The sequence below is a fragment of the Homalodisca vitripennis genome, chromosome 3 (genome assembly GCF_021130785.1).
Source record: "Homalodisca vitripennis isolate AUS2020 chromosome 3, UT_GWSS_2.1, whole genome shotgun sequence".
Taxonomy (NCBI): domain Eukaryota; kingdom Metazoa; phylum Arthropoda; class Insecta; order Hemiptera; family Cicadellidae; genus Homalodisca; species Homalodisca vitripennis.
This window is the reverse complement of record NC_060209.1, coordinates 207,368,056-207,394,495: the sequence shown is the minus strand read 5'-3', so window position 1 is coordinate 207,394,495 and position 26,440 is coordinate 207,368,056. Positions and strand designations below refer to the sequence as shown.

Sequence of the window (26,440 nt, the reverse complement as noted above, 5' to 3'; positions counted from 1 at the left end):
TGGGGTCTTGTGTAGCTTGGGAAATATGAGTTAATAAATCGATACGGAATATCGAAGTAACCGATATAACGTAACCAAAGTCTTACCAGTAAAATATAGTACCTTTGTCACATGTGTTACTAATGTATGTAAATATTAAATTATAAAGTAATCAATAGCCATCATACATACTTGACCAACAAAACATGTTAAAATTTTATTTTTATCTTTAATTTTGTCATTCTGATCCCAAAACCAATAGAATTTTGACGAACCAAGAAGACTCTTTTCTAGGACTTTTCTAGAATAAGGTCGTAGAATTGCCAATGGCGCCGTGTAGCAGGTACGGCGCCTAATATAGAATAGTACTTTAGGTACAAAACACCACTTACTCACTAACTGAACATTGCATCTCAATAACACTCAAGTGTTGGTCTTATGTTCTATCATTAGCATCAGGTATCTCCACTCGCACAATTACAGAACCACAATCCGGGAGGATAGTACTTTAGCTACAAAACACCACACACTCACTAACTGAACATTGCATCTCAATAACACTTCAGTGTTAGTCTTATGTTCTGTCATTAGCGTCAGGTATCTCCACTCGCACAATTACAGAACCACAATCCGGGAGGATAGTACTTTAGCTACAAAACACCACACACTCACTAACTGAACACTGCATCTCAATAACACTTCAGTGTTGGTCTTATGTTCTGTCATTAGCGTCAGGTATCTCCACTCGCACAATTACAGAACCACAATCCGGGAGGATAGTACTTTAGGTACAAAACACCACACACTCACTAACTGAACACTGCATCTCAATAAAACTTCAGTGTTGGTCTTATGTTCTGTCATTAGCGTCAGGTATCTCCACTCGCACAATTACAGAACCACAATCCGGGAGGATAGTACTTTAGCTACAAAACACCACACACTCACTAACTGAACACTGCATCTCAATAACACTCAAGTGTTGGTCTTATGTTCTGTCATTAGCGTCAGGTATCTCCACTCGCACAATTACAGAACCACAATCCGGGAGGATAGTACTTTAGGTACAAAACACCACACACTCACTAACTGAACACTGCATCTCAATAACACTTCAGTGTTGGTCTTATGTTCTGTCATTAGCGTCAGGTATCTCCACTCGCACAATTACAGAACCACAATCCGGGAGGATAGTACTTTAGGTACAAAACACCACACACTCACTAACTGAACACTGCATCTCAATAACACTTCAGTGTTGGTCTTATGTTCTGTCATTAGCGTCAGGTATCTCCACTCGCACAATTACAGAACCACAATCCGGGAGGATAGTACTTTAGGTACAAAACACCACACACTCACTAACTGAACACTGCATCTCAATAACACTTCAGTGTTGGTCTTATGTTCTGTCATTAGCGTCAGGTATCTCCACTCGCACAATTACAGAACCACAATCCGGGAGGATAGTACTTTAGGTACAAAACACCACACACTCACTAACTGAACACTGCATCTCAATAACACTTCAGTGTTGGTCTTATGTTCTGTCATTAGCGTCAGGTATCTCCACTCGCACAATTACAGAACCACAATCCGGGAGGATAGTACTTTAGGTACAAAACACCACACACTCACTAACTGAACACTGCATCTCAATAACACTTCAGTGTTGGTCTTATGTTCTGTCATTAGCGTCAGGTATCTCCACTCGCACAATTACAGAACCACAATCCGGGAGGATAGTACTTTAGGTACAAAACACCACACACTCACTAACTGAACACTGCATCTCAATAACACTTCAGTGTTGGTCTTATGTTCTGTCATTAGCGTCAGGTATCTCCACTCGCACAATTACAGAACCACAATCCGGGAGGATAGTACTTTAGGTACAAAACACCACACACTCACTAACTGAACATTGCATCTCAATAACACTTCAGTGTTAGTCTTATGTTCTGTCATTAGCGTCAGGTATCTCCACTCGCACAATTACAGAACCACAATCCGGGAGGATAGTACTTTAGGTACAAAACACCACTTACTCACTAACTGAACATTGCATCTCAATAACACTTCAGTGTTAGTCTTATGTTCTGTCATTAGCGTCAGGTATCTCCACTCGCACAATTACAGAACCACAATCCGGGAGGATAGTACTTTAGCTACAAAACACCACACACTCACTAACTGAACATTGCATCTCAATAACACTTCAGTGTTAGTCTTATGTTCTGTCATTAGCGTCAGGTATCTCCACTCGCACAATTACAGAACCACAATCCGGGAGGATAGTACTTTAGCTACAAAACACCACACACTCACTAACTGAACATTGCATCTCAATAACACTTCAGTGTTAGTCTTATGTTCTGTCATTAGCGTCAGGTATCTCCACTCGCACAATTACAGAACCACAATCCGGGAGGATAGTACTTTAGGTACAAAACACCACACACTCACTAACTGAACACTGCATCTCAATAACACTTCAGTGTTAGTCTTATGTTCTGTCATTAGCGTCAGGTATCTCCACTCGCACAATTACAGAACCACAATCCGGGAGGATAGTACTTTAGGTACAAAACACCACACACTCACTAACTGAACACTGCATCTCAATAACACTTCAGTGTTGGTCTTATGTTCTGTCATTAGCGTCAGGTATCTCCACTCGCACAATTACAGAACCACAATCCGGGAGGATAGTACTTTAGGTACAAAACACCACACACTCACTAACTGAACACTGCATCTCAATAACACTCAAGTGTTGGTCTTATGTTCGGTTATTGGCGTCAGGTCTCTTCGCTCGCACAATTACAGAACCACAATCCGGGAGGATAGCAATACCTAAAAACACCATTTCAACAACTTAATTAATTGGGAAGTGGAATGATTTTCACCTAAAAATCATGCTAATAAGATGACTGGGATGTATTATTTTACCGTTTTCCATTGTAATATATATTCACTGGTAATTTAAGTCACAGTATTATCAGTTTATGTACACTCGCTTTGCACTTATACGGTTCTCCGACTAATAATAATGAATACATAACTATATAGAAAACACCAATGTGAATATTCGTGCCGTAAGATATGGTTTACTCAGGGAGTAAACTTCCATTACTCTGGTAGTATGTAAACACTATATAAGATTAGATTACTAAACATTTTTGTTCAGAGAAAATTAAACTGTGTAGTAAAATATAGAAGATTTATCGGAACACTGCTCTTCTTACGCATTAGGGTATGGACGAAAACCTTGAAAACTAACTTTATGACTAATTTCCACGCAGATTGATCACTGAATGAGCCCTATGAAGGTATCTCGCATATTAGTAACTCTCATGTTTAGGCATGGAATAAGGCAGATTTTTAAGGTGTTAAATATGTTTGACATGCCCTTTTCACAAAGAGAGACTGGATGAAAGAATTATACGAGTATAATTATATATCTGGTTATCACAAGATAACGAGATCAAGAAACGTCGAGTGTGGCTGCTGCTTGGATGGGTGACCGCTGAGCGATCCTGTCCCTGCAAGCAGTCCGCCTGCCCGGCCATTGGTGGTGATTCGGAAGTCACCTTTGAGCCGTTGGTCCCAAGGTTAAGTGTTAGAGAGGGCTTCTTAGGTCTAACTTTGCCTGGTAAAATAAGACATCTTTACTTTACTTCTTTACTTTTTTCTATCAAGAGCTATTGCACGTGTAGACTGACAACGATATAATGTTTAGAAGGACTGTAACCAAAGTATTTCCCATCGTGTTTAAATAGATACATTAGTTCTCAATTCCATTTATACAAGGATCTTTAATGTAACAAGTATTATTTCAGAGACGGAGCTCTAACATGGTTTCATTACCAGACTAGCTATCAGCTTTCCCACTTCTATATATTGAAATATACCAAACCACTATCAAGAATCTATAATACCACCAGCAGTGTATTAGAAACCATGATGCACTATTCGGTATTGTATTCTAATTTCCTGAATTGTAGTGCAGGCGGTCTGCACTAATAAATAAATCTGAGCCTTTCCATGGCTGATAATATTAATTTGGTGGTAAAGGTTGATTCAACGTGACTAACTTTATGACTAATTTCCACGCAGATTGATCACTGAATGAGCCCTATGAAGGTATCTCGCATATTAGTAACTCTCATGTTTAGGCATGGAATAAGACAGATTTTTAAGGTGTTAAATATGTTTGACATGCCCTTTTGACAAAGAGAAACTGGATGATCATCCTGGATGAAACCCTGCAGGGACAGGATCGCTCAGCGGTCACCCATCCAAGCAGCAGCCACACTCGACGTTTCTTGATCTCGTTATCTTGTGATAACCAGATATATAATTATATAATTCTTTCATCCAGTCTCTCTTTGTCAAAAGGGCATGTCAAACATATGTGTGTGTTTTGAGATTAGCTCTATTTCACCTTTCCCTTAGTGTAGTGTCTGAAATCTGACACTGTCATACACCTTGCTCAAATTGTACATCTGGTGAGACAATGAAAATAATTCTTCATCAAAATTACAATGGATGGCTGCAGGGTGAAACAGATAGAACTGTTTTGTAATCTCGAAGTCTCTGATGTCGAAACGATGTAAGGATTACGTTTTGAACGCCTTCGCCGCCAACTGTTTTTGGATCCCTCCATTGGATAAGGACTCCAGATTCCAGAAGTCCTGTCTTTGACAGTGTCAGAATATCAATGACTGGCTTTATTAATTTTATTACAATTCAACGATACCTATTTGAACGAAATCCTGCAATGCACAAGGAAGCACGTTCACTTTAAAGGTACAGTTGCACAAGCCAGGAACAGCAAATATTTTGAGTTTTGATAGGCATCAGCTGTCTTACATAGGTTATAAAAATTAAAAAAAAAACTATATTTTTCAGTTTTTATAACAATTCCAATGGTACTTTTTCAATGAAATCCGTCAACGCCTAAGCGAGCAAGACCACTTTAAAGATACGCTGCAAAAGCCGGGAGCGCCAAACATGTCACTGTATGTGTATTTGACAAAAAGAATTATAAATACTATCACCCACAGAAGTTTGTTGCATCCTTTCATGGACACCCTGTATAATAAATACATAAATAACGGCATTTGAGTATTTGGCTAGACAATCTAATATTATAGAGCTCGTCTAACATTTTGATTTTTAACGTCCCATTTTCAATAAATGTCACTTACTAAAATTCCAATTATTAGTTACAGCTGTATATTACGTTAATAAACGTTCTGTTATTCGAGTGTAAATTAAAACAGCAGTGAAGACGTAATCCGATACCACGACTGTGGCTGACAAAACAGATTCAGTTTGCCAGGAATAAATCTACTTAAGCACAGGAATGCTTTTGTGTTATAACCACTTGTATAAATAAGGGAGCAGTAGCGGCGTTTCAAGTTTACTTCTCTTTAGTGGTCCAGCGTTACAATTTTACGTACCCACTAGTGATAAGTCTATAAAAGTAGGCTTGAATCGCATATGTGCCTAACGTGTTACTAAACAGCAGTGTATAATACAGTTTCCATTATAATTTAATTTGTTGAGACACTGTTTTTACTTTTTATAACATCACTACTTACGCATACGCTTTCACACTCCAATAGGGGTTGTGGATAATAATAAAAATAATTGTAATTATTTCCGTCTTCGGAACTGCTTATAAGTTTCAACAACTAATTTCAATTACTTATCCTGGCCTTCTAGAGGAAAGCCTTTTTTACTGACCACCTTCGAATTAACATGAATTTCTGGGTTACTAATGATACATTTAACTTGTATGACCATTGCTATGATGAGGTTATAATTATCTTTCTAACTGTTATAGAATTTGTTTTATATATATATATATATATATATATATATATATATATATATATGAATGTTTGTGTGTTTGTCCTTTATGGAATCGTAAACTATTTAACCGACCATTATGAAAATTTGTATGTATATATATTTTTCCACAGAGAAGGTTTATATACTATGCCCATAGATTTAATTCGCCACCAGATAGTGCTACAAAAGATACAAGTTTTCAAAGCGCCCGCACACTAAAAACTGCAATTACGAGACAGTTATGTATATTAAATAAGCAAACACTATATTGAAGTTATGATGTATATTTGTCTTGAAGATAAATTTCTTGAAGATTTATTTCATAGGTAAATCCTTTGCTGACCTCTTAAATTGTTTTTGGTTAAGGTTTGTCAATTATAAATTGTCATTGATAAAAAAATTGCCTATTTCATAAAACAATTAAAATTTATTATATCCTGCTAAGGGTTCCGCTAGAACACATAATACTGACTAGCTACAAAACACAACATCATAAAACGCACTTTTATAATTAATATTATTTATTAGTTTGTTTTATTTTGCTTTCATATCAAATGTGTCACTAAATTCAGGTGTAAGAAAATTAAAGGAAGTAACGATGTTCCTCATTTCAAATCCATACCCAAAATGTATTTATTATTGTTTTAATTTTTAATATTTATATCTATATGTATAAAAAATTAATGTTTCTATGTATGTCCTTTATAAAACTACATATTTGACCGATCATTATGAAAATTTGTATGTATATGCATTTTTCGACGGAGAAGGTTTATATACTATGCCCATTGATTTAATTCGCCACCAGACAGTGCTACAAAAGATACAAGTTTTCAAAGCGCCTGCACACTAAAAACTGCAATTACGAGACAGTTATGTATATTAAATAACCAAACACTATATTGAAGTTATATGTATATTTGTCTTGAAGATAAATTTCTGATTGAACTTAAAGTTTGAGTGTTAGACCACTTTATAATAAATTACATGTAAGTGTATGATGGCTATAAACATACACAGATTTTCTTGATCGTGGCAACAAGGCAAACTCGACATCGGCACTGGAAATATACTTCACTTGAACCAGAAGTGCACATAAACGGGCAACGCTTACGAAAAGCGTGCGAAGCCGCGGGATACAGCTAGTTATGAGTACACCGTTTGTGAGTAGGAAACTATGAGGTATAGTATATTTCCAACACTGCGTGGTTCAGTAGTATTTAGGGTATTTGAATTTTCTTTTGAAGATGTAATGCCTATTAGGGAGAATGCATGAAGCTTTTCCTTACAAGAGACTGTTAGATAATATGAATTTCCATGTAAACAATTAGATTTATTTTGTTTATTAGACTACGATATATTGGCAGTTTCTATTGGACCTCAAGATCCGAGGGCTAAAGTTTTGAATTAAGATATCAATACGTGGTAAACATCTCTGAAGTAACAGTTTATGTTTCTGTTATTAGGTATTGAAGATTGTTTACTGTAACGAGAGCCTATTCATCAAGTTTTGAGAAATGGGAATCTGTTTTATACAATTCTCTCATCCAGTCTTTCTTTGTGAGAGGTGCATGTCAAACATATGTAAACACCTTAAAAATCCGCCCTATTCCACATCTACATGAGAGTTACTAGTATGCGACATATCTTCATAGGGCTCATTCAGTGATCAATCTGCGTGGGAATTAGTCATAAAGTTAGTTTTCAAGGTTTTCGTCCATACCCTAATGCGTAAGAAGAGCAGTTTTCCGATTATATTCTATATTTTACTACACAGTTTAATTTTCTATGAACAAAAATGTTTAGTAATCTAATCTTATATAGTGTTTACAAACTAGCAGAGTAATGGAAGGTTTCTCGTTGAGTAAACCCTGCCTTACGGCACGAACACGGCCATTGGTGTTTTCTATAGAGTTATGTATTCATTGTTATTAGTCAGGAAAACGTATAAGTACAATTCGAGTGTGCATAAACTTATAATACTGCTACTTAAATTACTTGTGAATATATAATACAATGCAAACCGGTAAAATAATACATCCCATTAGTTTACATCATCTTTAGGTGAAAATAATACCACTTCACAATTAATTAAGTCCTTGAAATAAGTGTGTTTTGTAGGTAGTGCTATCCTCACGGATTTTGGTTCTGTAATTGTGTTAGCGAAAAGACCTGACGTCATTAACAGAACATAAGACCAACACTTGAGTGTTATTGAGATGCAATGTTCAGTTAGTGAGTGTGTGGTGTTTTGTAGTTAAAGCACTATCCTCTCTAATTGTGGTTCCGTACTTGTGTGAGTGGAAGAGACCTGACGCTAATGACAGAACATAAGACCAACACTTGAGTGTTATTGAGATGCAGTGTTCAGTTAGTGAGTGTGTTGTGTTTTGTAGTTAAAGCACTATCCTCTGTAATTGTGGTTCCGTACTTGTGTGAGCGAAGAGACCTGACGCTAATGACCGAACATAAGACCAACACTTGAGTGTTATTGAGATGCAGTGTTCAGTTAGTGAGTGTGTGTATTTGTAGCAAAAGTACTATCCTCTCTAATTGTGGTCCTGTACTTGTGCGAGTGGAGAGACCTGACGCTAATGACAGAACATAAGACCAACACTTAAGTGTTATTGAGATGCAGTGTTCAGTTAGTGAGTGTGTGGTGTTTGTAGCTAAAGTGTTATCCTCACTAATTGTGGTTCTGTACTTGTGTGAGTGGAGAGACCTGACGCTAATGACAGAACATAAGACCAACACTCAAGTGTTATTGAGATGCAGTGTTCAGTTAGTGAGTGTGTGGTGTTTGTAGCTAAAGTGTTATCCTCACTGATTGTGGTTCTGTACTTGTGTGAGTGGAGAGACCTGACGCTAATGACAGACCATAACACCAACACTCAAGTGTTATTGAGATGCAGTGATCAGTTAGTGAGTGAATGGTGTTTGTAGGTGTCTTCACAGATTGTGGTTCTGTACTCGTATTAGCGCAGATACATGGCACTAAAGAATAGATCATCACAACAACACTCGAGTGGCAAGAACCAATGAGGGTGAGATACAGTGTATATATATAGTGGTGTTTGTTATAACTTTTCATATCAAGTCATGTACTTGTATTTGTTTGTCAATGTAATTTCCCCAATTTTTAAATCTGTCTTACAAAAATACTCTGTGTTTATATTGAGTAATATTTTAAAGTTTTCGAAATCTTAAGTATGATTTGTATAAAATATGTATAAACTGTTTTATAAACTGAAGGAAAATTTTTAAACTGTTAAGATTTGTGAATTTCAGACCTTATTTTAATGCAAACAATTGAGACGAATGTATTCTAAAAATATTTATTATAATGATTATAACTATTTAAATGAACTTGAATCATATTAAATTTCAATATTTTTGTGTTCTGCATCCGTCGGAAGACTCTAGGTTTCGGACTTGTCGTAGCGTAACGGTATAGTTTGTCTGTACGTCTGTAGAGATTTCTATGAAGTTGTATACGTTTGTAATTCATAGATATTCGTTAGGCTTGCAAGGCGTGATAATTCTTTTTTTGATAGCACCAAACTGTCAGAAGAACATTGGACCCAGAAAGGAAAATCTTAGTCTCCACATTTGTTACTTATCCCAAGGACTACGAGTTGAAATGCTTCAAAGCACACTGTACTAGTAGTCTAAATATTCCAGTCGTTTCTAAGAATAAATATAGCATAATTAACTTTACAAGTGAAAGGGAAGATACAGTAAGTGAATTCATATGGCACTTGAGACATTCATTGACATTGTGTAGATCTCACTAATTTTGGTTACATAAGTGCTAATTGATTCAATCATATTCAAATCCTAAGAGTTTTCGAATAGAAGTTAGTTAGAACTATTGTGAAATTTACTACAAAAAGCAATGAAACCGAGAACTCGTGCAGGTAGACCGACCATATATAGCCTTCAATATAAGCTTACTGTTTTCATGTAGAAGAAATAGGATAATTCAAGGGCTAGCAGTATAATTTGTAGATATATCAAATTTTTGTCAATGAAGTAGCTGTTAACTTGGCGGATAGCCATGGCATTGCCTCGCAGTCAGCTGAAACAAGAAAGATACGTTAGGCAACAGATCCTTTTTCACAAGTTCCTGTTTTGGATGTACACGAAATCAAATGTATTTCATTTCAATATTATTATTCTAGTTAAATAGTGAATTTTATGATGTACTAAGTAAATACATATAATGCTTCAATCAGAAGCTTCGATTTTTACATTTGAATTTATATATTTCTATATATTTACTACATTATTTTAACTACAGTATCAGTTAGACACATGGACGAAACAAAGAGGAAGCTCTTATCAGTATCGCACAATCACGATGAACAGCGGCACTGATAAGAACTCTGTGTGAAATGAAAACACGTCTCTACTGACCTAACTGTTTATCTCTAACTTACTGGCAGTGTTGGCTTTGTTGGAGACTCCTTTGTACCGTTCTGCGAGTAAGTACCGGGATACTACTTTGTTAACAAACAAGGACAGTAGTTATGAGAACATACACTTCCACTTATTTCGAAATAGAAATTGACCAACAATGCTGAAGATTTCTCAGAAAAAATTCCTAATGTACGTTTGTCTGTATTTAACGCATTAATATTTCAGAAGATTTTTCGTTGTAGCAATTTAGTGATTGCGAATAAAAGTTTTAATGCATTCCTTTGAAATAAAATATTCAGTGAGACCTGAACCACAACTATAATTTTCCTTTTGAATAAGTGAAGCGAATAGTCTAGGAGCTACTTTATACAGCTTCATGAATGAAACATAAGCAAAACAGGTGGTATGAAAAGAAAGGAGAAACCAGGTCCTAAGGTCGACATTTTCAGTCGTGATCAATCACGGTGCCCTTCAGAAGTTCTTTACTTTATAGCGGACAAACTGTGATGAGCTTAGGCACTTGATGGCAGTGAAAGTGAATTTTAATATTAAAGTGTTACAATACTAGTGATAAGATCAGCATTTAATATAATTGGTATAAAATTTTAAACCCAAATATAGATCGAAACCTGAACCAAATCTTTAATTTAATCCGTGAATAAAGCAAAGTGAATAACCTTCGATACCGAAAGGAGTGACTTTATACAGTTTCGTGAATGAAACATCAAACAAACAGGTGGTATGAAAAGAAAGGTGAACCCAGGTCCTAAGGTCGACCTTTACACACTCGTGATCAATCACAGTGCCCTTCAGAAGTTCTTTACTTTATAGCGGACAAACTGTGATGCGCTTGGTCACGTGATGGCAGTGAAAGTGAGTTTTAATATTAAAGTGTTACAATACTAGTGATAAGATCAGCATTTAATATAATTGGTATAAAATTTCTTATTAAAATAACATTCCATGACACTTTACAATTTTTGTTTCACAATATTTTATAAAATAATATTTTATAATAAAATTATACTAATTAAGATTTCCCAGTAAGTTCAGATTCTTTCATTGTTGCAGTGTACGAAATAAGACGTTCTAATCTGGAAAGTTAATTAAGCTGCACAAATTAACGTTCTACAATCCGTTTATCGTTTCAACTAATCAGTTGATTATTACAGCTGCGTAAACTTCTATTTTGTATATATTTTTCACTTTTAAGAGTTAAACTGGTATAAACCGCATTATCCTAAAAATATGCCGCTAGAAAAGCGATTGGGTTTGACAACGATTTTGAAAGGATAGGTTTATTGACATTTTTGATCAGCACACAGAATAACATATGCCTTTTCAACGACTTGAATCTGAGCTGTCCTTTTTTTTAATAAAGAAGAGTCCGATTCCCTCTTAAGCCTTATTCTTCCCGTCCTCATGTGCTACTGGCTTGTGCATATCTATGAGAAAGATGGGGGAGTCGATACAGTCCAAGGTCGAACATTGATGGTACTGATAAAAAGTGATTTGGTCCTAGACAGGATTTAAACCTGCACTATCTCTTGCTAAGATCTGAAGTCCGACGTCTAAGACCTCTCGGCAATTAGCACTCCCAACTCACTCTTCCTTGGGTGCGACACAGTAAAAAATTTGAGTGAAGCAAGAAGTATAAAAGAATATAGATGTAGTAACACTACATGAAAACCGAGGAAGTAACAAATTGAAATGTTTGTGATTTTTCTATTCATTGGTATGAGAATTTTTACCGTTGATAAAGGGAGCCAGTTTTCGGAGTGTAAAGTTTTAATATTTATAACAATTAATGATCATTCCAAAAACTGAAATCTAGTAATTCTATTTAACTATAATTTTGAACAAAATTTAGAACTAAAAACTAATTATGTATAGACTATTAAACCCACTAAGACACTTTGTAAATTTGTTGTACTCTGAGAAAGGTGAGTTGAAGTGTTTAGCGTGTGTGGAGAGAATCTTTGGACATAATCGTGTTGACAAGATTCGTCATGTCAATCATTGTGCACAGAAAACTACGGATGGTTAATACAAGTACATGGCCAACTTAACTTTGGGAGACAACTCGATCGTAACACGTAATCGTGTTGAGAAGATTCGTCACATTAATGATTGTTCACATAAAACTACGAAAATCCAACGGTGACATCAATGATTCATGAAAGCATCACATGGTACAGATAAGAGGGACCAATGGTATGCATGTTGGATGACACTTGACTCTGTTCTGTAGGGTGTTATTATGTGTGGTGATAGGGATTTATTACAAAATCCAACGGTGACATCAATGATTCATAAAAGCATCACATGGTACAGATAAGAGGGACCAATGGTATGCATGTTGGATGACACTTGACTCTGTTCTGTAGGGTGCGATTATGTGCGGTAATAGGGATTTATTACAAAACCCAGTTGTGACGTAAGAGTGCTTTAAAGCATCTCAGGATGCAGACTTACATTGTTCCTAGGTATGATACAGCGAAATATGATAACGTAACGAGATAAAGATTTCAAATCCAAGTAAAGTTTATCCATTTCGATTTTATTAATCGTGAAAAAATGGTAATGTGTAATTTTCTGGTTGTACTTTGGAATTCACATTTTACCTTTTAAGTTAACGGTGGTTGGTTAGGCTAGTTTTCATTTTCATCTTATCGTAAAGTTCCTGTTTCTATTTAGTTTACTTGCCATTTTTAAGATTTTCTAATTCTGCCTAAAGTACTTTTCCCATTGAGTCGAGTTGTCTTTTCTTTTCACTACCTCATCCTGCAGTTTTCTATTTGTCTCGTCATAATGTGACGATACTAGGAAGCTATTAATTAGACTTTTGATTAAATAGAAGTTTTTATTCGTAAATAAAAAAGTAATTAAATTCTTTGTTTCTGAAAACACTGCCACAATTGCATAACTTATCAAATCGATTTGATCTAATGATGCAGAATGAAAGCAGGACTGTATTCTTCTTACTTGGTAAGATGACTAGAACCAACGACCAATAAAACTATGTGTAATAACGTAATATTAAGTACGCGATTAAATGGTATAAACTAACGGTGCTTATGGTATACGCAGACATTTGTAGGACTTCAAGGTCATTCGAATGACATTGTATCTTTCAATAAAGTGTAATCAGGTCAGTGCTATACTAGCAGGTAATATAGCAGATATCGCTGAGTGTTGTCCATTATTCTCTTGTGACAGATCTGCTATCTGTATTCCATCTCGTATCATGTTGAATAATGGCATTTATCTCCTTTGGTTACTTAAATTAAATTTTTGGAAACAGCAGAAAATAAATGGCCCGTCTCGAAAATAAGAGTCTAAATATGAATTCCCTTGTCCAAATAGGTTTGTAATGTAGTATATTTTATAGCTGAAATTCGTGCATTAGGAAGTAGCTTATGTTTGGATATTTTCCTCACTTTACCCTGCTACGAGACTGGTTTTGCTCCCCACTTTCCCAAATATCCTATTGTTTTTATTTCAACGGTGAAAAAGACTTCCTTAAAAAATTTACTTATACAAGGTGTATTCGGTCTACGAACATTACAGGGAAATTTCAACATTTATGGAGGGTAAAGTGTTGTTCGAAAAATAAATCAAACATATCTTATCTTGTTTTGAATTGAAAAGAAGAAAAAGCAGATTCTATTTTCTGAGACACGATAATCAGACGTTGTCGGCTTGACAGAAGTAAATGCTGATATAAGGAGTAGAGCCAAGGACGGTACGCCGAGTCACGTAATGAAGGCATGAAGTTAGAGCCACTAGACGCTGGTGACCTGACCTCTGGGGGATACTCGACATTACAACCGTATCCGCACCTTGTTTCTCTCAGAGGTGTAGAGCCCTCCAACTCTGCGGCAAGATGCAATTATTCTCTATGTTAATTAACCTCTACACTTTTATAACTACTTCATTCGTCTGTTGAGTTAAACAAAGTTTCTGAACAACGTACGAATTCTTTGTTTGAAGCTTGCCTCAAACTGGCTGAGCTGGCTGAAGCTTTGATATGTGCCATCTTCCATTAGTAACGTATGGCAACAGAGTATGTCAGAAATATTATTATCCTTTCAACTTATCAACAATAACAGAAAAATTTCGTGTCTCATTAATAAAACCAGACCACAACACTCTAAAACAGATCTCGAACACGTCTGCTCACTTTTAGTGGTTGTAACAATTGTAATACACACTTAGAGTATGCCATGAGAGCAAATGTTAGCCAACAAGTGCACAGCAAAGTTTGAGTTACCATTAATTTCAACAGGCCGCAACAAGACCTTGACACTACACCAGCTCTCGAACACGTCTGCTCACTTGTAGTGGATGTAACAATTATAATAAACACTTTTGGTATGCCGCTGTGAGAGCGCAAGTTAGCCAACAAGTCCACAGCAAAGTTTGAGTTCTCATTAATATCAACAGGCCGCAACAAGACCTTGAATGTACACCAGCTCTCGAACACGTCTGCTCACTTATAGCGGTTGTAACAATTGTAAAATACACTTAGAGTATGCCGCTGTGAGACCGCATGTTATCCAACAATTCCACAGCAAAGTTTGAGTTCTCATTAATATCAACAGGCCGCAAGCAAGAACTTGACTCTACACCAGCTCTCGAACACGTCTGCTCACTTATAGCGGTTGTAACAATTGTAACATACACTTAGAGTATGCCGCTGTGAGACCGCATGTTATCCAACAAGTGTACAGCAAAGTTTGAGTTCTCATTAATATCAACAGGCCGCAACAAGAGCTGAATGTACACCAGCTCTCGAACACGTCTGCTCACTTATAGCGGTTGTAACAATTGTAACATACACTTAGAGTATGCCGCTGTGAGAGCGCATGTTAGCCAACAAGTTCCACAGCAAAGTTTGAGTTCTCATTAATATCAACAGGCCGCAACAAGAGCTGACTGTACACCAGCTCTCGAACACGTCTGCTCACTTATAGCGGTTGTAACAATTGTAACACGCACTCAGAGTATGCCGCTGTGAGACCGCATGTTATCCAACAAGTGTACAAAGTTTGAGTTCTCATTAATATCAACAGGCCGCAACAAGAGCTGAATGTACACCAGCTCTCGAACACGTCTGCTCACTTATAGCGGTTGTAACAATTGTAACATACACTTAGAGTATGCCGCTGTGAGACCGCATGTTATCCAACAAGTCTACAGCAAAGTTTGAGTTCTCATTAATATCAACAGGCCGCAACAAAAGCTGAATGTACACCAGCTCTCGAACACGTCTGCTCACTTATAGCGGTTTGTAACAATTGTAACACGCACTCAGAGTATGCCGCTGTGAGACCGCATGTTATCCAACAAGTCTACAAAGTTTGAGTTCTCATTAATATCAACAGGCCGCAGCAAGAGCTGACTGTACACCAGCTCTCGAACACGTCTGCTCACTTATAGTGGTTGTAACAATTGTAACATACACTTAGAGTATGCCGCTGTGAGACCGCATGTTATCCAACAAGTCTACAAAGTTTGAGTTCTCATTAATATCAACAGGCCATAGCAAGAACTTGACTCTACACCAGCTCTAGAACACGTCTGCTCACTTGTAGCGGTTGTAACAATTGTAACATACACTTAGAGTATGCCGCTGTGAGACCGCATGTTATCCAACAAGTCTACAAAGTTTGAGTTCTCATTAATATCAACAGGCCGCAGCAAGAACTTGACTCTACACCAGCTCTCGAACACGTCTGCTCACTTATAGCGGTTGTAACAATTGTAACACGCACTTAGAGTATGCCGCTGTGAGACCGCATGTTATCCAACAAGTCTACAAAGTTTGAGTTCTCATTAATATCAACAGGCCGCAGCAAGAACTTGACTCTACACCAGCTCTCGAACACGTCTGCTCACTTATAGCGGTTGTAACAATTGTAACATACACTTAGAGTATGCCGCTGTGAGACCGCATGTTATCCAACAAGTGTACAAAGTTTGAGTTCTCATTAATATCAACAGGCCGCAACAAGAGCTGAATGTACACCAGCTCTCGAACACGTCTGCTCACTTATAGCGGTTGTAACAATTGTAACATACACTTAGAGTATGCCGCTGTGAGACCGCATGTTATCCAACAAGTCTACAAAGTTTGAGTTCTCATTAATATCAACAGGCCGCAGCAAAAGCTTGACTCTACACCAGCTCTCGAACACGTCTGCTCACTTATAGCGGTTGTAACAATTGTAACATACACTTAGAGTATGCCGCTGTGAGACCGCATGTTATCCAACAAGTCTACAAAGTTTGAGTTCTCATTAATATCAACAGGCCGCAGCAAGAGCTTGACTGTACACCAGCTCTCGAACACGTCTGCTCACTTATAGCGGTTGTAACAATTGTAACATACACTTAGAGTATGCCGCTGTGAGACCGCATGTTATCCAACAAGTCTACAAAGTTTGAGTTCTCATTAATATCAACAGGCCGCAGCAAGAACTTGACTCTACACCAGCTCTAGAACACGTCTGCTCACTTATAGCGGTTGTAACAATTGTAACATACACTTAGAGTATGCCGCTGTGAGACCGCATGTTATCCAACAAGTCTACAAAGTTTGAGTTCTCATTAATATCAACAGGCCACAGCAAGAACTTGACTCTACACCAGCTCTAGAACACGTCTGCTCTCTTGTAGTGGTTGTAACAATTGTAACATACACTTTGAGTATGCCGCTGTGAGAGGCGCATATTAGCTAACAAGTCCACAGGAAAGTTTGAGTTCTCATTAATATCAACAGGCCGCAGTAACAGCTTGACTCTACACCAGCTCTCGAACACGTCTGCTCACTTGTAATGGTTCATACAATAGATTGAATACAAGTTGTTTTCTTTAAGGAACAGCAATTTATGTACGGTTTAAGTGTCGTTTATGTAATTTAACTTGTCAATGACAGAATAAAACTTGTACTGTGGTGTACATACATCAGTCAGTTTGTGAAGGAATCTTAACATGAGGTCCAAAGTGTACACGTGTGTGTGTGTTTAAAGAGTAAAGCACAGACGGAAGTTAGGATATTCACTCTATCCCTCACACCGGAAGTAGATTGTAAGCTCCTGAGTAGAAGCTTTTGACCGGAGTAGGCTTCTAAAGCTTGTTTATATAACTCTATATGTGTGCGTATGTGTGTTTGTATTGAATATATATATATATATATATATATATATATATATATATATATAACTGTATATTTACGTGTTTTTATTATATAACTTTTATTGTTATTAATTTTGTTTTGGTCTAAAATCAAGACAAAAGTTAATTATTTATTATCTATAAAGTTTTAAGATAGCGGTTGGTTGAAGTTAAAAAAAACTAATAAAAATATGTAGCAGCTGTTATTATTCTTTAATAAGTTTCATCTTCATCGCCAACAAGGGGAATCCAAATATGGTACCGTAAATGTATCGAAATATAGATATCGTACATGGATCGAAAGTAGATTTAAAAGCCCAAAATTGGCAATTGTTTATCTAGTACGCTTCTCAGTCTTACGTAATTATGTATACACATATATATTATTAAATATTTCCGATTTATTTAATGAATGTTATTATTTAAACAAATATATCTAGAAGTGTGGTTCTTTTAATGCATTGGAATCAAAAGTGCTATTACATGCAAACAATCTGAAATAAGAGCAGTTCGCAAATATACTCAATTCCTAATCGCCTTAATCTTGAGCACCTTGCATGTCATATATGTCTACTTCCATTAGAAAATTACCATAGGACCATTAGAAGACTAAGACTTTGACTTTAGCGTTACTCCTCACCGACTATCAACAATTCAAGTGTTATTAAAATCTTTGGAGCTATTCAATAAAATATTATGGAATATTGGAAATCATTTTATTTATTTCATTGGTATTCAAAAACAGTTTCACTCTGCAACTTCAAGATACCAAAGCACTGCTCTTTAAAGTTATAATCCAATTATTTCAAAATGTATCAGGAGATTGATCTTCTAGTTACTATCAGTCATTTCACTCAGTAATGTTTTGTGTGTAATGTATAAAGGATATTTATGTCTATGTTGTCACAGTTGTTGGCAAGAATTGCGTGGAAAGCCGTGGGTAACTGCTAGTACTGCGATAAATATCAAACTACAATTTTAACGGCACAGTTTTGTTTCAATTGATCTGAGTTAGAAGCTTGGGTAACACTCAACCAATACTTTGTTGGATATTGTTTGCAAACCTATTGTATTTTCTGATATTGGAAACATCCCGGTCAGGGAAAGAATTAAGATGTCTGCTGACGTATTAAATAAAGTAGTAGAGCAACATTCAACAAATGTACTGTCGCATGGCTTTCCCTTATAAACATTTAATGAATGCGAGGCGGGGTTGAGTACATTTCCCAGCAAGTGCTCCGAGTTACTTTTTAATTGTCCCTCTATCAATTTAAGAGGCGACCTTTCAAACTAGGCTCCTTTTTCAGGGGACTGGTGAAATAAAAGCGCTTCACCGTAACTTTTACACCTGTACTGTAATACATTTTACATGAGATAAAACCTTTAGTATAACATTTGAGTCCAGCGTAACGTTTTCCATCTCAGGTAGTTTTATATACGTTTAAACAAAATTCCACTGGATGCGGTATTCTTCTTACAATACGACTAGTGGAATTTTGAGTACCAATACTAAGGGATTACAACGAGAGATAACCTACTGTATTCCGTAATTTTAAAAAGGATAATGCGACTGTCCCATTATTTACTAATTAATTTATTAATATTAATAGGTTCACATAAAATTACTAAAAACTTGTAATGAAACATTTACCGACCCATATCTAGCCATGAATATCGTGAAATGATTTCAGAAACTTCGCATAAAGGCTCGATTGCTTAAGGATAAAATGTAATTGTAAGTTTCTTTGTGAAAGTTGCGATTAAGATGGAATCGCTATTTATTTAAAAGGCACTTTGTAGAATTATAATATTGAATAAATAGTACTAATACTAATTCTACTAGTGTTTTAAAAGTACTAATTCAGGATTTAATGTTGGAGAATTATTTATTGACCAACAATAACTCACACAATGTAAGAAGAGTTATGTACATTTTCTTACATCCGGTGACAAAAATTAGACTTTTCATACTTCAAACTGCTCTTATGTTGATATATGAGTGACACCGGACGGTGGATTAGATAAACTTGAATTTTTGTTTATTCGGGTCCTTTTCTTCATCCCAAATTTGGTCAAAGATCTCTGAATGTCACAACATTATAGCTCAGTACGTTCATATATTCAATGTTTGGCTGATTTACAGATTATGAAAAATCGTCATAGTAAAATTTATTAATCTGTTTTAGATATTAAAATTATTACCATTCATTCTAGGATTATCTTTACTCATAGAACGCTGTAGTATCCTTCCCCAGGATGTAAGCAGGATGTCCAACAGAACAGAAATCCTTGTGTGTCCTGTGTGTGTGTGTGTGTGTGTGTGTGTGTGTGTGTGTGTGTGTGGTGTGTGTGTGTGTGTGTGTGTGTGTGGTGTGTGTGTGTGTGAATGCTTGTAAGATGAACCAAGCACACGAAGAAATCTTAGCTCTATATAAACTGCATACTTTACTAACTACAAACAAATATTTTCCTTTGATTGACTAAACACTCGCTTATAAAGAATATTTAAATTGTTAAATACATCTAAAAGTTAAGAGAAGTAGAAGAACGTACATCCAAGTATAAGGCAGAAGTACACGTGTAAGATAATAACGATTTGGTGCACCTTGGTGTCTGCTCAGGCTGTACTGGGAGTGTATGCCTGAAGATGAACATGTTAAGATGTGCCAACCATACATCAGTTGTGACAAGTGGCGTGTCTTGTGAAGGGCTTTATGACCAATAATAATGATTTATCGGAGACACTTCACATGAAAAGTTCTGAGCTCACGCCACCATAAACAAGTTTGTAACCGCGACTGCGACTCGAGACTCTGACTGTTTGGTGCTGTTTGTACAATGCTCTCACTCAATATTTGAAAGGAAGAAGGAAGTACTTAATAGTAAAGGAATTCTATAATGTAAATGAATTACTTTCTAACAGTGGGTTTTGTACTATACACGTCAATAAATCTTTTCTTGTTTTTTTCTTCTTAGGTACTATGAATGTAATTCTGCTGAGAGCACTTTTATATTGTGTAGACGTAATCAACACTGAAGTTTTAGGGACAGACAGGAAAATGCATCTATGCACGCAGGTGGCCAGCCTGTAGTGTAGGACTCTCACAAAAGATGTGATCTACCCATTAAAAACCTCCTCTATACTTCAGGATCTTAACTCGGAAACCATTTATCACATTACTTCAGGACTCGCGCCAATCTGGCCTTCGAGGAACTAAGGTCTAGACTATGTGACCATCCAGAAAAGTCTCTTTTGTGCGGAAGATGTCCTGGACTTAGTGCTTCAAACAGGCCAATGTTCCTAACAGACCCTCCAGCATCACTTAGCAGACCGAGTCTACCGATAAAGCACCAACAGTGCGTGTTGTATCATGGTGGGCCTTTCCCAACTCGAGCAGCGGGAGAGTGTCTTCCACGTTTCCACGTCGTCGGGAACGTTCGGGCAGTAGATGCAGTTCTATGATTTCGTTTTGCCCATGTGAAATAGGTAAGCCTGGAAGTACCCAAGTCCACTCAAGAATTGAGTGAGGTAGTAGTCCACCGTTCCGCCGTCCCACCCAAGGCTGGACCTGCGGAATGAACCTTGCAGTCCACCGTTCCTTGGATTCATGTTCCCACATCTCCTGCCATTTCCGATAGGAGCGGACGCGTTCTTCCTTTTAAGCGGTCGTTCCCACGTCGCTGTTAGATCGCCTTTCTTTCCCCTGCCAAGAGCTTCACACGGAAGACTCCAGCGACCAACAGGACTGTTGGTTCAGAGACCGTGCTTTACGTGGAAGCGACTCTGAATGCTGCTTGACACTGTAATCATCCATTGATGATTGCAATGCACTTTTTGTACCTTATGCAATAAATCAAGTTTAAATAGCATTTATATAACTCTTCATATTTAACATACCTCTGTAACCAAGGCAGTAACAACCTCTTTTAGGTTATGTGTGACGTAAATTATGATTAAATAATATTTTGGTAATCTTATTATTAAAATTTACCGCCACTGCTTAGAATCACTCCGTAAAATGAGATTATGTAAAAACCAAATGTCTGATAGGACTAATCTAGTTAAAATGTTCCATTCAAATATTTCTTAAAGACAGAAGCCACTAGTTTTGTGATAATTAACTTCGTCAATATAGTCCAGGTCCGTCAACAGTGTATGTTACTATATTCTTGAAATATGTAATAAATGGGGGATATGGATGATATCGTTGTAATTATTTTATAACTGTTACAATTATATTATGTTATGCAGTGCAAAGGTGCTTGATAAATATGATTTAGTGATCTTGCCTCAATACTTGTATCTCTAGTTAGTATTTTCTTCATTTATAAACCCCTTATAAAGTAGAGTTAATCTGATATTCTCGGATACCATTCGATCTACAGTTGAAATACTGGTTTCCTTTTCATTCCGCACACGTTTGTGGTGTAGCATCACAACAACGTAGGGGATTCTCATCCCTACGATTGGTTATGGGAATAATACGTTACATTGGAGGTGATAACATTTCTGATCATAAGTTATGAATTGACTACAAACTGTTACTAAGTAAAGTCCTATATTTTTATCAATGAATATACTGCTTATTTTCAGATCCAGGTATTTCAATGAGTGTCACCACAGAAGTAACACATTCTCGCTCATATTGACTTTCAACACAATATAATTCTGTGGCACATGCTTGGCCTACTTACTAAACACATGGTCATTGTTGCAGGGCGAGATGTAAGAGAATGAAGACAACCATCCTTTACCCGTACGAGGCTCTAAATACAGGAAGAGGATGCCTCGGATTACACGCCAAACACGCTGCTGTCACTGGAGCAGTTTATACACTGGTATGTATAGTCTGATTTATGAATATTCAGTTTTTATCATGGGTTTTCTAATAACTCTCTAGTAATATTTCTGCTCACCACCAACAAGCTATAGTTTTTTGCTGCTCATAAATAATTTGACATGTTGCTATTTTTGCTCCTTACCATCGGGCTCCTAGAAACCCCTAGTCTCTTTGTACACTAACATCTCCTATGGAGAACATTCTTGATAACCATTGTATAATATAATATCGGTTACGATGATCATCCAGACGTTACTTCACTTCAGGTATAGAGGCTTCTAGGAAAAGGGTAAAAATGTGTTTCCGTATATTGGGTAGTATTCTTAGTGTTTTGCTTTCGACTAGTGAAAACTGAACTCTCGACCAATGGGAGTTAGTGGTATCTGAGAATGCAGAGGCATTGATATTTCTATTCTTGTGGGATTTCCCGGTATTTGGGAGGTCTTAGCTTGAAACTGCTAGCTTTTGAAAACTTGTTCTGGAAAAATCCCAGAAAAGATCTTATAACCTTTAAGTTTCTGCTTTTAAAAGGTGTTTGCCTCAAGGAACATCTGGCAGAATTTCTAACCTCTGGCAGAATGTCTAGCCTATGGCAGAATTTCTAGCATCTGGCAGAATTTCTAGGCTTTGGGTGCAGCTTAAAGTCTTGCGAGGTGTGATGAAATTGCTATATGTGTTGAGATACTTTCCTCTTTTATCATAAGATAACATTAATCTTCATTGCATTATCAAATGGGATAGGGGTGAATATAGTTTTAGGCTACATCTCTAAGTATTAGATTTTTTGCGTCGTTCCATATAAGAGTAATAACAAATTTTATTAAACCAATTGTTGCATAGGAAAAAGTTCTTAGTCATTTTTATGGACTATTTTATAGTTTTACGGTATTTCATATCAATTTGTTTGTTTGTTTATTTTGGTTTTAGCGTTTCTCCCTTTTGTTCCTTAAAGTGAAGTACTGTGAACTCTAATGAAACTGGAATTGAAAATTTTTCGTACGGAATCCATGTTAAATCTGTTTTAAGAATGTTTAACTTTAATAAATACGGAAATAGCTTATAGCTTTTGAGTCTTGGACAAATATACAATGAGCTGCCATTTTGTATTGGTTTGAGATATAAAGCTCTAGTTTCTACTGTCCTTCTTTCTTTATCAAGACCTTCAAATGATTTATGGTGTTGGTCATTACATTCAACACTTAATGAGTCTTTATATTTAAAGATTTTGAACTGCCCCCACCAAATCCCATTTTGGGGAAATGGGCAAAGTCGTAACAGTGACTAAACAATTCACTTCAATTTCCTAGAAAGGTGTTTCAAATTCCATCCCTTTATCATTATTCATCAAAAACTAAACCCAGTGTATCCATACTTTTAACTCAGACTTTATATGACCATACAAGGTTTTTGTTTATTCTTTGTCATGACACCAGGATTTTTCGAATGCCCGGATTGGTGTAAATAAGTGGATATGGACTGTTTGGTTCCAAAAACACTCACGGACTATTGTACATCATCAATATTAGATAAACGTCCATATTGGTTTTGTCGTACAGCACAATTGTGTGGAAAGCACCTTAAAGATCTGCCTCCTAGCTGTACAATAACCCTGTGTTAACAACCCAGTGTTATTGTTTAACTTGTCAGTCAACCGAATCTATAAATGCATGGAAAGTATTGTAAGTTACACGATTAGCATGTTTTACTGTAGATGCTGGATACACTGTGATCACTGTGACACAAGATAATGCGTCAAAAATTCAGTAAAATAAAAAAATACTTCAAAAATGTATTATATAGCTAAGAAAAGCCAAACATATTGGCCAAAATTTAATTTATTACTGTTATTTTTCCTGAGAGGAAACACGTCTTCTGAGTATTTAAAATATAATATACAATGAAAAAATAAATAAATTGAAGCATAACATTGGAAAGTTTGTCAAAACAAAACAAAGTACCTTGTAAATGGATTTCTACGCCTTCTATACATTACAATGATTGGATTTTGTTCCCATTTGATTCTAATGAGTCTATGTAAACCACAGCTATCCCTTCAAAGTCTGATTAAAATTAAAATTTAATTTATTCAAACACAGTTCAGAGTCCTATAAATGCACTTAAAACATTTAATTAAAATTAACCTTTTGGGTTTTATTTTTGAAAATCACCTTAATAAAGAAAATGTTATTAAAGAAACATGTATGTTAATAATACTGTAAATATTATTGGTTTACACCTTATAAAAGGAGACAGAAGCAAATTTTGTTATTTGTTTTAATCTAAGCGAATAGAATTTTTATAAATAACAAAATATTTCAAAGCAATAGAGTTATCTTCTTTTTCCTAAAAATGTTTCTACTAGCAAAATTTAAATTTTTTTAAGAACCTTAATTTTGAAATTGATTTACTAATAGCATGTAATAGGTGATAACCCACCATTGAATAACCTAGGTTAATTTTATACACTCGGGGAATTTAATCTCACTCAAATATTATATTTTAAAGCAATTAAAATTACTCACAACGTACATAACTTGCATACACAAATGTTAATTATTTAAGTTCATGTATTTCCCGTTTAGTAAGCAAATAAAGGGAGAGAGATGAACGTCTTGGGCTTTCCAAATTTCCCGCTTCAGATTGAGAATCGAGTTCCAAAAGTTCCTTTTGTAGTTTTATCCTTTGTCAAGGAGTTCTCAGGAATCACTTCAAATTCTGACTGCGTCTTCGAGTCTCTCACTTTCCTTTGTCAGTGTGTCTGTGTGGTGTTGTTGAAAGGAAATGAAGCCAAGAAAAATGTTACGCCTTGCTCTTTAATTCTATTTGTTAGTATTATAATAACTGAATTTAATTTGTCGAGTACATAATTATTAAATGCACGATTACTTTATTATTGGTTTAAATATATCAAGAAATTTTTATTGCAACTATTCAGCAACAAATTAATTAAATATATAAACCCTTGGGATAATGTTTAAACGTACATATATAATACATATATAAACGCTGATATAATACTGTCCTTTTCCACAGTTGGCGAGTGAGTTTTTTAGATGTGAAACCTAAAACTTTGTACAAAGGTGGCAAGGTAACAAGAGTGATAATGTTATTAAAAAATCTGATTGAATAATGATTTTGTTAAGTATTTAAATCAAACGAGAAATGTAACTTTAATGCCCTTTTAGGAGAACAAGGAAATGTAACTCAAACCCATTTCTTTGTTATACAATGATGAGAAATTCAGCACAATTCGAATTTGCTCTTTCACTTAATTTTCTTTGCTGTCTCCGCCGTTGATATGATATTCTGGGGTTGCTTTTTTGAAAGTCAGAATATTAAATTTTTGCATTGTTTTTTTTTTATACCCAGCAGACTTTGTTGTTGTCTATTGTAATATTAAATTAAAACTTTCTTTTCAGAAATGACGTTTCAAAGTGTGACAATCTGCAAGGTGTCTATTGGACAGCTGATTTTTGTTTGTTAAGATAAATGTTGCAAATTACCACTACTGTCCTTGTATTCATAGATTCAGGTCAAACTAATAATATTGATGATCTGTAAAGTTCGTCCTTGACAATTCTACATGCCTATATTATTGAGTTCTCCCTTAGTAAATCTATAGCGTGTAAACTAAATATTGATAACATTTTTATTTTATTGTCTTTTTTAGGTATATTAGAATTAACTTTTTTCAAAATGTACGTACAATTGGTTTTAATTAGTCTTTTTTCCAGTTGTTTGGAGGTTTTTAATGTGTGGAATCATTAAAGAGAGAGTTTAAGACTATTTAGTTTTTTAAATAGTGACCAGTATTGTGCCGTATCTCATTTTATTGGGATTGTTCAGGTGGTCGTAATGATTACCTTATGGTTAACCGTATGACAGTGGTGGCCATAAATATATATGCCTGTTTAATACCACTCTCGGTAATGTCAGGTTATGAATTCCCACAACACGTAAATGCCATACAACCTAATATCGGGACTAATTTAATAATGAAATACATCAATGGTAAACCTAAGAATGTTCAAAATTCAAGAAACTAGGCAAACCCAACGGACAACCATTAAGTCAAATCAAAATCAAATCTTTTATTGCTCGCAACAATTTCTTCACATTGTATGGCAAACGTCATAATTATTTCTAACTTTTTAACTCTC

General features: G+C 35.9%; 1 protein-coding gene across 1 annotated transcript in view; it reads left to right on the top strand.

Moving 5' to 3' along the window:
- Positions 1-26,440, top strand: part of LOC124358579 — an 89,765-nt gene that overhangs the window by 36,197 nt on the left and 27,128 nt on the right. Inside the window, exon 2 of the mRNA XM_046810883.1 lies at positions 22,158-22,278. Coding sequence (XP_046666839.1) covers positions 22,158-22,278 — 121 coding nt within the window. The remainder of the gene's footprint in view (positions 1-22,157; positions 22,279-26,440) is intronic.